At 39.7% G+C, this 13,721-nt stretch overlaps 2 protein-coding genes across 3 annotated transcripts in view; both read left to right on the top strand.

The window, feature by feature from the left end:
* LOC311050345 (uncharacterized protein) overlaps positions 1-2,951 on the top strand; it is a 4,619-nt gene extending 1,668 nt beyond the window's left edge. The window contains exons 3-11 of the mRNA XM_084064360.1: positions 8-118; positions 675-725; positions 1,094-1,165; positions 1,419-1,445; positions 1,651-1,836; positions 1,978-2,025; positions 2,114-2,173; positions 2,401-2,430; positions 2,528-2,951. Coding sequence (XP_083920486.1) covers positions 8-118; positions 675-725; positions 1,094-1,165; positions 1,419-1,445; positions 1,651-1,836; positions 1,978-2,025; positions 2,114-2,173; positions 2,401-2,430; positions 2,528-2,586 — 644 coding nt within the window. The 3' untranslated portion in view covers positions 2,587-2,951. The remainder of the gene's footprint in view (positions 1-7; positions 119-674; positions 726-1,093; positions 1,166-1,418; positions 1,446-1,650; positions 1,837-1,977; positions 2,026-2,113; positions 2,174-2,400; positions 2,431-2,527) is intronic.
* A 1,614-nt stretch (positions 2,952-4,565) lies between these two features.
* On the top strand, positions 4,566-13,134 carry dhx40 (DEAH (Asp-Glu-Ala-His) box polypeptide 40). Of its 2 annotated transcripts, none has more exons than XM_084065538.1 (17): positions 4,566-4,887; positions 5,457-5,602; positions 5,704-5,823; positions 6,903-7,139; positions 7,933-7,999; positions 8,094-8,225; positions 8,366-8,465; positions 8,611-8,697; positions 8,839-9,021; positions 9,199-9,279; positions 9,459-9,616; positions 10,927-11,041; positions 11,447-11,555; positions 11,782-11,876; positions 11,997-12,066; positions 12,269-12,497; positions 12,763-13,134. In XM_084065538.1, exons 1-17 carry the CDS (start codon positions 4,719-4,721, stop codon positions 12,879-12,881), a joined length of 2,217 nt encoding a protein of 738 aa, XP_083921664.1. In that variant the 5' UTR covers positions 4,566-4,718; the 3' UTR covers positions 12,882-13,134. The 2 variants fall into 2 exon arrangements, with proteins under 2 accessions (XP_083921664.1, XP_083921663.1); XM_084065537.1 differs by having other exon boundaries at positions 12,760-13,134.
* Positions 13,135-13,721: the final 587 nt, after the last annotated feature.

Here is a 13,721-nt window from a genome sequence, read left to right as displayed (position 1 = left end):
TATTCAGGTGCAGAAACGAGTGCAGACAACATCAGGCTACTAGTTTACGTGTCAGCCGCGGTGGCTGCTGTCATCCTGGTCCTGAGTGCCTGCAGCTACTGCTGTGTGAAATGTGCACGTGAGTTCATGAATGTCCTTGGTATAATGTCTGAAAACCTGGCTCTAAACCTTGTAGATCAGTGCTCCCCAAACCCCAAACAGTGGGTCTGACCTATTTTGGGGTTACGAATAAATATCGAATAAATATTTTTTTTTTTACCATTGTTATGTCAAAAGAGACATAATCTTTAAATTATTTAAAAGAAATGTTCCAAACATACATACATAAAACTACAACATAAAAATATCCATAAAATAAATGTAAAAAGAAAAAAGTGTGAAATAAATAAAATAGCAGATCTACAAGCTCACAACTCGTTGCATCACAACACGTAGTGAGTTTGTAGATTGGCAATTTTCACCACTGCCTGAAGTGGTTAATTCATAATGATTTTTTTGTATGTTTGGTCATGGTGAGACACCAAATGTATCTTTTGGGTCTCAGCTGAAAACGTTTGAGAACTAATTAAAGATCATGGATGAAGATGCATGGATGGATGGACACATTGAACAGAATGATGGACTGACACATTGATTGATTATTAATATACAAACTGTATTTTATCCAATTTTAGAGCTTTGGGTTGAAAGTCCCCCAGACTACGTCAACAGTCCTGCTAATATAGGTACAGTGACAGCTTCTGCAGCACATACATGAACCCTAGTGTGGTTGTGGCACTATGTACGTCGCACCTCTGCAGTTCTTTGGGATGGTTGAGGTGCTATATACAGTACGTACCACCTGACCACAACGGTTCTTTGGGATGGTTGAGGTGCTATACGTACCACCTGAACTCAACGATTCTTTGAAATGTTGAGGTTGAGGTGCTTTGCACTGTGCAGCACTGCCATGCAAAGCATTCCTCTCTCTGTTACATTGGATACATACATGTTCAGACAGAATACAGATACTACCAGCAATGTGATGGGAATTGAATAAAACAACGTGACTAACAACATTTTCCTTTGAATGTTTTTTGTAATACTGTACTAGCTGTAGTATGCAGTGGCACACCTTCAGGAGGCAACACAGAGAACATAGACAGAGTGGGTCAGCATGAGAGCGGTAATCTAATCTAATCCCAGTACTCACTCACTCACTCACTCACTCACTCACTCGCACACGCACACGCACACGCACACGCACACGCACACGCACACGCACACGCACACGCACGCACGCACGCACACACAGGTAATGTGGATTGTTTGGATTGTTTTAAAAGGTTCTTCTTTAGGCTACATAAACAAATTAATAAACACATAATCGGTACATTGATTTAATATCTAATATTCATAATGTGTTTTTCTTCCTTTAGGGGCTTACAATAATCCAGCTATTTATGGTGTGTGCATTACTTTTGTTTCTCTCACTGAATTACATCTATCGTCGTCTTCTTCTATGTCTGTTCTTTTTCATCAAAGTACCACACCTTTACAGTTAACTCTTTACATTATTAATTCAATATTTCACAGACAGATTCACAAATAGCTAAACTGTGGGGGGAAGGGTAAGGTCTGATCAGTTTTCAATGTCTGTTCACTCAATAGACAATGATGAGCATGACCCAGACAGGCATTCCAGTGACCCAACCAATGACCAAGATCCAACTGGAATTATATGTCATCCAGCAAGAAACCAAACAGTGCAGACTGACATTCGACAACATCCGACCACAAATCATCGCAATTTAACCAGAATGAAGGGCCAGGGCAGAAATCAGGGTTTTCACAGAGGTACTCAATCATCTCTGACGCAATATTATTGTATTTCGCTTATTTGAACATAATGAAATTTGACATATTATTGTTTTTTTGTTGCCATTATCATGAATTCTCTATACCATGAAATGAAATGAAACTTCTGTTCCATTTTAGAGCTCATCAGCCGATTACGACAAGCAAGTCTCAATCGACATTATTATGGTAAAATTAATATTTACTATATACATCACAGGGAATTTGATGCATGATCCCTCATTCTTCTTCCTCTTATTATTATCACACTTCACAGCAAACCAAGCTGAGATCAACCAGCAAGCTACATCATCACAAACTGAGAATCGTCACAGAGGTAAGTAACTGTATGCCCTCATACTAGCCTAATGTAAAACAGTGAATAAACACTTAAAACACACACGCACGCACGCACGCACGCACGCACGCACGCACGCACGCACACACACACACACACACACACACACACACACACACACACACACACACACACACACACACACACACACACACACACACACAACATCTGTTTCATTCATCCTAAATGTTTTCTCTTTCCTGCAGTCAGTTTTTGGAGGAAGAAAGATAAACAAAGTGAGTGGCAGTAATTTGTTGATCTATGGAACCGGTCAGAATTCAATTATGTGTTTTATTTATTTGTATTTAATCTTCTCTTTAATCCCTCTCTCAGAATGTGAATATGAAAACCCTATCTACAACAATAGCACAGACCAGCTCAACAAACTGTAAACAGCAAAGGACAAAGGAAAAGCAAATGTTATCAAATTATGTGAAACTGTTCATTGATCATTTAACTCCAACATTTGATGATGACAGAGTAATGATAAATAATGATACCTTTACTTTGGAATTTGTGTTTACTCTGCCCTCTAGTGTTTACCTTTACTGTATTGTAAAGAAAGACTGCTTAAAAAGATTCAAATGAAATTGCGGAAGCGGAACTGTATATGAATGATACTAATTTAGTTATGCTTTGTTTTGTTTTGTTTTGTTTAGCAAATAAACTCACTAATATAGCCTAGTTGTTGCAAATATAAGGCTTTTTATCTGGAATGTTTCATTTTAACAATTTTGTACAGAAGAAATAAACGATTCCAAAATGCCACATGTCTATTTTAGATGAGGAATTATTTAAAAAAATATATATTTTAAGTTAATAGAATCGTAGGCCTACTCATGACTTATTCTGCTTTTCTTTAGGCCAACAATATTTTTTTTGGAGTAGATACCAAGTCTTTTTGCCATTTTGACTGATACAAACTATGGCCTTTGCTTCATGTTGCCATATTGTATTTAAGCTTTACTCTGAAACCCTCAGAGCTGGTTGAACACATCTCAGGGCTGCTGAAAGGAAGTGATTCATAAAGTGATTATGACTTTTACAGGGGCCAGTTTAGAATTATAGCCTCCTGAAGATATTCTTTTAGGGCAGTTTTGAGAGTGAGTAGGGTTTTACACTCCTTCACTATAAACTTTCGGTAGTGCATTCCACATTTTTATTGCATAGCAGGAAAACTTGTTTGCGCTAAGATTCAGTTGGCTGCCATTAACCCAGTGAAGCTCTTTTCCATCCATTTATTCAATCGTCTAACAACTCACTCAATGCTAACAACAACATTGCTCCAAAGTTGGTCCATTGTGTCGACCCAACCACCCAGCCTCTAGTCTAGAGACCTTATCCCAGTTCCTTGGTCTTTCTTGCAGACCATTGATCCCAAAATCTATCTACTCCCATTCATTGCCACCATCATAATTGATCATGTCACTAAAATGTTTTGTGACTATAGGCCTAATGTTATGTCCCAATCCTGACTTTAAGCGTAATTTATTTAAACGTTCCTAGAGTCTAGAACACAGGAGACAAGCTACAAAGTAGTGGGAACTAAGGCAGAGGATGCTCTGTCTCTATGGTCTGTTTTCGACCACTCTTCTATCTGCACGATTAATAAATAACCTGTGTGGCATACTAGTTCTTCTCCCACTGTTATTTGGAGGGTTTAATATGAGAAATTAAATTCAAAAAATAAATAATTACTAAAACATTTGTTCCAAAGTGACGTAGACAGGTTTTTTTTGCTTATGGGGAGGGGCTTACGCAACAATGTTGCCATGTCGACTTATTATAAGCGACTTTAGGCTTCTTTTTCTGTAAAGTTGCTTGTAAAAATTGGTAGTTGAACTTGCGCAGGTTGCAGTTTTTTTTGGGCTTGTTTCTAAAGTGTACTTGCTTATTTAGGCTTGCTTCCAAATGTCTTCATTATTATTTAAACCAGTGGTTCTCAAATGTTTTCATGAAAATCTGTTGTTGTGGCCATGCAGGGTAACCTGACCCTGCCAGAGCTGTGAAACAATGTGTGGAGCAAGCTGTTTGGATCTGGTAGCGTCAGATTACATGCAGGGAGCATTTGTGTTAGAAGAATCTTTCAAAAAAATATTCCAAATATTCCACATTTTATTGCAAGAGTTTTTGAAAAACGCATCGCAACGCGTCGTGAGCTTGTAGATCGGCTATTTTCAAATAGCCGGTGCATGCATAAAGTTTAAAGTGCTCAATGTTATGTGGCCAGGTTCTTTTGGGCTTGTTTCCCTAGTCCTGGGTTGCTTATTTCTCTCACATAATATGGCAACCGGTCACATGGTCACAACTTCGCCAATGACAACACAGATGGGATTGTATCGCGGAAGTTATCGCAGGCTCTTGTCTTTGAGTGTGTGTAAGCGAATGGAGTGTTTTATCCAGTAAAAAAGTAATTCAATGACCAGATACAGTTACTAATTCAGGGCATAGCGGTGTTCCTTGCGACTAGGCTTACTTTTCACCAGTCTGGTGGTTCCCTGCTGGCCTTCAGCTGACCACAGACATGTCAAAACGAAAGAGATGGGACACGAGTGATGAATCCAAGAAGCTGCCCATCTATCAGCATAAGAGGCAGCTAGTTGATGCTGTGAGAGACAGTCCCTTCTTAGTGGTGACAGGAGAGACTGGCAGTGGGAAGACCACACAACTACCACAATACTTACATCAAGCAGGTAATTAAACAGTGACGGAAGAAGTACTCACTTTTTAAGTAAAAGTATCAATACTGCAATGTATATCTGTTACATTAAGTGGAAGTCCCGCATTAGAAATGTACTTGAGTAAAAGTACAAACGTTTTGGGATCAAAATGTACTAAAAGTAGAAAGTATTCATTATGCAGAATGTCCTATTTAACAAGTTTTCTAAATGTGTAAAAATGCTTTGAAAGTAGCAGATCAAGCTCACAATGCGTTGCTTTGCGAGACGTTGTGAGCTTGTAGATTGGCTATTGCCAAAGTATATAGGTCTAAATCTGTTTTCAAATATTTGCAGTGAAGTTAAAGTACAATATTTGTCTCTGAGATGTAGTTGAGTAAAAGTATTACAAATTGGAAATACTCTGGTAAAGTAAAAGTACCTGAACATTGCACTCAAGTAGAGTACTTGAGTAAATATACTCCACCACTGGGTATCAGACCATCAAGCGCCTCTTTCATGTCATTCAAATCATGTCCAATCAGAATAACAAAAAGGCAAGATTACATGCCCTGGAATGGTACTCACTGTATACTTTCTATTAGGATTGTGCAAAGATGGCAAAATTGGCATCACCCAACCCAGGCGAGTGGCAGCTATTACAGTGGCCCAGAGGGTAGCCCAGGAAATGCAATGCAGTCTTGGTAGAGAGGTTGGCTATCAAGTACGCTTTGACGACTGTACGTCACAGGTGAGGGACGAAGGTACTTTTATGCACTTAATGAAATGCATACACATAATATTCCATGTAAACATGATGTCTTTCTGACTGTATGATTGCATGTCATTCAGGACACTGTAGTGAAATACATGACAGATGGATGTTTGCTCAGAGAGGTCCTGGCAGACCCTGGCCTTTCTCAGTACAGTGTGGTGATTTTGGATGAAGCCCATGAACGAAGCCTCAACACAGTGAGTTTGTTGTTTATATTGTGCAAAGTTTGTCTGTCTTCTGAATAAAGGTCATGTGCTGCTCCTCCTGGTGTCCATCACTCACACACAGTGAAATTAACGCTGAGGTTATATGGTTTGTTTACTTGTTTTGAACAATACATAGATACTTGGAGTGTGAACTCACAGGATCTAGAGGGAGTGAATGTCAAACTAGTAGACTAGCATTGTTACTTTGCTGAAGAAAGTACATTTCCCAAAACGTATTTTTTTCTCTCTCCAGAATTCACGTACTAAAACATTTTGGATGGTCTTATGATGCAGCTCAAAATGGCTTCATAAGGCACGTCCGAGAAAACACAACAAGGGAACAATAACAATCTGACTCTCAAGAGAGTCGATTAATCCATTAAGACCGGGGACGCATCTGTGTCATTTTAAGATTTATTTGGGTTATTTTAGAAAAATCTCGAACATTTTTGCAAATACTGTATATATATATATATATATATATTTTTTTTAAAGGGAACATTTTTAACTCAAATCTTTGTTTCTGGGGATTCTACGAATGTCTTCTAAATCCTAACAATTAAAACAAATATATATATATATATGTTGCTATAATCAGTGGTTCTCAAACTTTTTCATGTCAAGGACCACCCAAAATGATATGTATTTGCCGCGGACCCCCATTTCAAAAGATTTTGTTCCAGTGACCCCCAGAAGCAAAGATTTATGTTGCTCGAGGGAGGAGTCTCCACTCGCCACCAACGGTGTGAACCGTGAGCGCTAGCAGCCACAGCAGTATGAAATGACTTTTATAGACCTGAAAACTCAGCTCTCCTAGTGATCAAAGGTAGTGTAGTATGCATTGGGCTTTGGTGTGCCTCAAACGGAAGTATAATAAAGGTTTATACAAAAAAACACAAAAATATATATATTCAAAGTTTTGCACAAACTTTAACGATTTTTCAAAAATAGCAGATCTACAAGCTTGTAGCGCGGCACTCGTGCCACGCTATGAGCTTGTAGATCATCTAGACATCCTTTCCTGGTCTAAATGGGTTGAGAGCTTACGTGGTGTACTACGTATGTTGCAGGATATTCTGTTGGGTTTGTTGAAGAAAACCTTTTCCAACCCCGGCAAGGACATCAAAGGCCGCTCACTCCCGGTGAGGGTTGTAGTGATGTCAGCCACGTTGGAGACAGACAAGCTTTCAGCCTTCCTTGGTGACTGTCCTGTTTTCACTATCCCTGGGAGGACCTTTCCTGTCACCTGCAGGTTTGGCAGTGCCATAGGACCCAAAGACTTGGAGAACTCCGTCTATGTGAAAGAAGTGGGTTTTGTTTTGTTTTCGTTATTAATTAATTAATTTTTATTTGAGTATCATGTTGATTGATTCCCATCACTTTAGATTTTGAACATCATGAGCAACAAATCAGAAAAACCTGAGAAGAAGTGTTGTTTTGTGAGAAAAGCATAGTAAAAATGTGTCTTTCTTATTTGAAGTACATATGACCTTCATTTAACCAGTTAAAAAGAATACAGTGAGACAGAGTCTCTTTTGCAAGTATGCACTGGCCAAGAGGCAGAAATGTTACACAGGTTCACATACTTAAGAGAAAATACAGGACAAAACTCCATAAAACAATACTGTACTACCCAAACACTATGTAACAATACTGTCTACCAAACAATACTCCAGTGAGAGTCCCTGAAGTTTAAAAGTCTTTGGAACATAACAGTCACTGACCAAATTAAATTAAATTAAACTCCTAAAACAAACCTAAACCTCAAAGCAGGAACAGCTTCTAGCAAGAACTTCAGTTGCAACCTTTATAAAAGTCCTAAGTGAAATCAAAGAAGGCAATTTGAGTCTGGACTGAAGGTTAGTCCAAGCCCAAGGGCCAAAATAAATTAGCACTCTGTTCGCAAAGAGGGCACAATATAACACAGCCAGGCGTTTGATCGGATCTGAAGTCTATGTATACTGTATACAACATGAGTCCAAACAAGTCATGTTGCTAATGAAGGCTAATTTTAGGGCAAAAAAAAATATTCTGAATCTGGAATATCTCTGTATTTGAGCATTGTTGTATTAATGAATATTACCTCTTTTGGCTTAAAAGGTTGTGAAGGTGGCCCTTGATGTGCATACCAGCGAAATGGCTGGGGACATTCTAGTGTTTTTGACAGGTAAGCCACTGATCGAGAGTCCTTAGAGATAAGACCGCACTGTGCAAAAGGCTTACATTAATCTAATATGCTAAATTATCAAAAACATTTACAGGTCAGGCTGAGATTGAGAAGGCTTGTGACATACTGTATGAGAAAGCTGAGTCCATTGACTACCGATATGATGTACAGGATCAAACAGTGGAGGGTCTTCTTATTCTGCCCCTATATGGATCTATGCCCACTGGTAAGTAGATTCTCAACCACTGCTAAATAATGTGCTCTAAAAATTGTAGGATTTTTTAAAATAATAAAAGTATTTCTTTGTTGCACCACCATATGATGAAAATACTGTGACAAAACTGACGATTTGTACCGTTGCCACAGATCAGCAAAGGCAGATCTTTCAGGCGCCCCCTCCAGGTATAAGGAAGTGTGTAGTAGCCACCAACATTGCAGCCACATCTCTCACCATCAATGGGATAAAGTGAGCCAAGCTTTTGGTTACATCGTTGTCTGACCTGCTTGTATCACAAAGCGTCAAATACATTTCTCATAAGCTGATGTTATATTTGATATATCTCAGAGTTGTTAATTGTGTACATCCAACTACAACTTTGCTCTTCATACAGGTACATTGTTGACAGTGGATTTGTAAAACAGCTCAATCACAACTCAAGGGTTGGCATGGATATTTTGGAGGTGGTGCCTATTTCAAAGTGAGTTTGGGGACATACAGTATTAGGCTAAGTTATTACAGGACTGAATAACTTGATACAAATTAGTTTACACCTATGCCGTTAAGTACATTTGCAAATATAGATAGTCTAGTAAATCACCTGTGGTTTTTGTGTGATTAGGAGTGAAGCTCAGCAGAGAGCAGGCCGAGCTGGCAGAACCTCAGCTGGGAAATGCTTTCGGATATATTCAAAGGAATTCTGGGAAAAATGCATGCTTGAATACACAGTCCCAGAGATCCAGAGGACCAGCCTTTCTGCTGTAATACTCACACTCAAGTGCCTGGGAGTTCATGATGTCATCAGGTATGGGTATCCATTTCTTTTTTCTTGTGTACACTGTACACTGTAACTTAAGGAGATCCATATTTTTCAGATGTAATATTCAACATGGATCTATGTGAAGTCATCTTGTGATTACTTCTACGGAATATTTTCTCGAGCATTTTTAATGTCAACTACTATAATGAATACGGTTTTAAGGTTCCCATACCTGGACCGTCCAGAAGAGAGGTTTATTCTGGAGGCACTAAAACAGCTCTATCAGTGTGATGCCATTGACAGGTAAGAGACCCTGCACATGGACATAAAATAAAACCTCATTGAGACCTGCTGTGAAATTCTGAAATGTACGTACAGCATATGTATGACTGTGTCGACCTATCTATCTTGACATATTGTTCACATATCTAATACTTGGTTAAATTTAGTTGATCATCTTTTGCCTGGTGTGTTGTCTGTAGGAGAGGTCTAGTGACCCGGCTGGGAGAGCTGATGGTGGAGTTCCCTCTTCAGCCAGGGCTCACCAGGGCCTTGCTCAAAGCTGCGTCTTTTGGCTGCGAGAACCTGCTCCTCCCCGTAGCATCCATGCTGTCCGTGGAGAACATCTTCATTCGACCAGGTCAGCAACTTCTGTCTACATGTGCCCATGCAAAGTCAAGTGTGTATGAAAATGTGCATATGAATTTGTATAGCACTTTCCATGTACACTTAAGCCCAATGCATACTACAGCAAAACAGCCGAAATCTGTTAGGTTTGGCTCGGTCCTGACTACAGTATGACGTCATTCAGAGGTTCGGCTGTTCGGTGCCTCCAAGATGTTCTTGTAACTACCCGAATCCAGTTTGGCGTTCCACGTTGTTTCTGTATTCATTCAGCCCAGCTTCAAAGTTCGTTCTGTCAGCCCTAGAAAGTGAAAAGCAGGGGTAGTTTGGAAGTGAAGCGCGTTGCGAGGCGTTGTGAGCTTGTAGATAGGCTATTTTCAATTTTTTTGCCTCTTTCTTATATTATTTCACAATTTGGCCAATGTTTTTATAATATAGTTTGTTGATCACTTTTGATGCAGTAATGGGCTTATATTTTTTTTAGGTATTAAAAAGGTCTTAAAATTCCTTAAATTGTAACTTCACTGTCATCTGGGGACCCTCCAAAATCATGTGGGACCGGGTCCCGACCCATAGGTTGAGAACCACTGGCCTAGTACACGCTGCTCGACAGAGCGAATACAGAGCTTCGGCGGCGGCTGCTGCTGCTAGAGAGAGTCGCCACTCGCCACCAACGGTGTGAACCGTGAGCGCTAGCAGCCACAGCAGTATGAAATTACTTTTATAGACCTGAAAACTCGGCTCTCCTAGTGTTCAAAGGTAGTGTAGTATGCATTGGGCTTTACTGTGCCTCAAACGGAAGTATAATAAAGGTTTATACAAAATTGTGAAAAGTGTAATGCATCATTTTCATTCAGAGAGCAACATAATACAAAATTAAATAAATGGAAGGAAAAATCCATGCATAATACACCTCTACAATACCATGTAGAAATAAGTCTTCTCTTGTGTCCTCAACAATGAAATTAACCTAATTAAGACATATTTTTTCATGAACCCCTATATACTTTGTTGAATGGGATCCCCCAAGGATCTATACTTGGTCCCCTCCTATTTCCCCCTATACACCGGATCTCTTTGCCAAACCTATCTGATCTACAAGCTCACAATGCGATGCGTTGTGATACGTTGTGAACTTGAAGATCTGTTACTTTTTCCAAATGTTCACCTATTATTACGTGCCCAGAATGGGGACGCTAATGATAATATATTATACCCAGTAAGATGTATTTGAGGAGTGCAAGGCAACTGCAATGATGAAGGTGGAGGAGGGTTTATGGAGACCGGATTTCAGTCCACTATGATTTTACTTTGTACTCCCTGCAGGCCACCCTGAGAAGCAGAAAGAGGCAGATGAGAAACACAAGCAGCTGGCTGCCAAATCAGGCAGTATCAATGACTTTACCCTGCTGTTAAGTGTGTTCCAGCAGTGTAAAGACAGGTACAGCACTTTTCAGATTACACATATCTATTTATTCATTTATCACAAAAAGCACATGCTAGCATAGTTTTATGTGCTTTACCTATGATCCTAGATTACTATTCCTGTGCATTGTATTACCTCGTATTTACCGTGCTCACTGTAAGTCGCTGGGTTAAGCGTCTGCTAAATGCCTACATTGTATGTGGTACTTTTATACTATTTTTGTTGTTGTTATTGGCCAAATATTGTCTCCATCCTTTTCAGTTTAGGTCATTTGGTCATGTCAAGTTTTTGGTCATGGCTTTGGTGTGGTTAGGGTGAGGATACACGTGTTCTAAGGACACCAAGGTGTGTCCGAATGTTTTTCAACAATTAAAAACCGAACAAGATCTTTTCTTGCTATTCTTCCTTTTCATTCTACAGCGATTCTCCCTCAGCATGGTGTAAGGACAACTGGATCCACTGGAGGGCACTGAAGTCTGCCTTCAGTGTGGAGACCCAGCTGCGAGAGATCCTCTTGCGACTCCAACAGGTCACTGAGAGAGCTGTCATGTGTTATTATTAGTTGAGCCATGTGTGAGCTTGAGTGCAAAATTGTTCTAATGAGGCTGTAAGTCTGTGTGTCTGCAAATTTGTCCACCAGAGGGTGCTAAATGTCAAAACAAAGTTGAGCTTAAACCGCCACATGGCTCACCTCTAGGTTACCTTGTTATTGTAGAGATCAACATAATTTAATTGATGCATCATGTTCTTTTCAGAAGAGAGATTTCCCTGTAGAGACTTTCAATGGGGATAAGAGTGAACTCTTCAGACGTTGCCTCTGCACTGGATACTTCACTAATGTTGCTAGAAGGTATACATTGTCATTTTAATTTTACACATTAAAGATTTTTATTCAGTAGCTTTTTTGTACTGTGACCTTTTTCCCCACTTTTTTTAATACCCCTTTTCTTTCATGTACTCATCACTCTAGGTCTATTGGAAAGGTATTTTGCACAATGGATGGCCATGGATCCATGGTTCACATTCATCCATCATCATCGGTAAACATTTTTTTAATTTTAAAGAACAGTCACGGGTAATTGCTGTCTTTTAAAAATCAACCTCAATCAAATCCAGAGGATATAATCCATACAGTATATACATGGATCATATTACAGCAGTTTACATTTGAAACACTAAGCAGGTGTTGAGCAAAGTCTGTGCAGTCTTAAAGTCCTGTTATTTCTCATTTTGTCTTCAAAGCTGTTTGACCATGAAGCAGAGCTGAACTGGGTCATTTTCCATGATGTGCTTGTGACCTCACGGGTGTACATCCGTACCGTGTGCCCCATTCGTTACCAGTGGGTAAAGGACCTATTGCCTAAGCTCCATGAGGTTGACGTCTATGAATTGAGCAGTGTGGCAAGGGAGGAGGTGACCGATGAAGAGATTGCTAAATGGGAGACCAGAGAGGCAGCAAAAAGATCTACAGGTTTTTATCCCATTTAATCAGTGATTTCAGAATGCCTGTTCTGTTATGCTCAATAGATGAAGATTACATTATGTAGTTGCAAGGAAAGGGGATTGGTCCCTTTGTGACCACCCATATGCTTTGGATATAAGTGCCCAACATACTGGTGTGTTATTCATGCATCATCTGCTGTGTTTCAATCAATCTAAGAAAGAGAGTATGTCTATTTACTTTTATTATAGTTAGTGTCTCGTGCCCTAATAATAAATGTTTCTTTTGACAGAAGTTTCGGCTGAGGATGGCATGAAGAAACTGGAGAAGCGAAATGACGAAAGCGCTGTCAGTGATGCTCGTGCTCGGTATCTGCAGCGAAAGCATGACAGAAAACAATCCAAACCACTGTGAATCAATCTTAAACAACTGCCGCATGGGAATTGTGGGGAAAGCTTTCGCTGAAAATAGCAGATCGACAAGCTCACAACGTTGTGAGCTTGTCGATCTGCTATTTTCAGCAAAAGCTTTCCCCACAATAACAGAAAACAGAAAATACACAAGTAGTGAGCCCTGAGGGACTCTGGTTACCCATATGGGGTTTATGTGGTTAAAAAAAGTTTTTTTTTTGTGTCAATAAATATGTTTTTGTATACATTTTACTCTATTTGGTTGTTTTCCAATCCTTCCACAAATAATAGTTATGCATGGTACTGGCTGTTCAGGTGCAGTGGTCCCTCACTGGCTCGCACTGCACGTCATGTCCTGTTTGTGTGCGTATGTGGGGTTGCTGTTCTGTGCAGGGTTGCCATGTCCGCTTATTATAAGCGACTTTGGGCTCATCCTCTCTGTGAAGTCGCTTGTAAATATTGGTGGTTGCGGTTTTTTGGGCTTGTTTCGAAAGTGCAGTTGCTTAATTGGGCTTGTTTCCTAAATGTTGTTTAAACCAGTGATTCTCAAACATTTTCATGTCAAGGACCCCCAAAGTAATATGTATTTGTCTGTGGACCCCCATCTGAAAACATTTAGTGCCAGGGACCCCCCCCCCCCCCCCATACAAGATTGGTGTTGTTAAAATGATTCAAAAATTTTCCAAAATTTAAAACATGTTTTTCCCCAATATATTTGTATTTCTTTTTGTGAAAATAGCAGATCTACAATCTCACAGCGCGTTGCATCGCGACGCGTTGTGAGCTTGTAGTTTTCTAGTAATAGCCATAGCTAGTCGCTTCTTTTGGGCTTGTTTTCCAAGAC

Source organism: Gymnoscopelus microlampas (genome assembly GCF_963454915.1).
Source record: "Gymnoscopelus microlampas genome assembly, chromosome: 8".
NCBI classification, from domain to species: Eukaryota; Metazoa; Chordata; class Actinopteri; order Myctophiformes; family Myctophidae; genus Gymnoscopelus; species Gymnoscopelus microlampas.
This window is presented reverse-complemented; position numbering and strand designations above follow the sequence as displayed.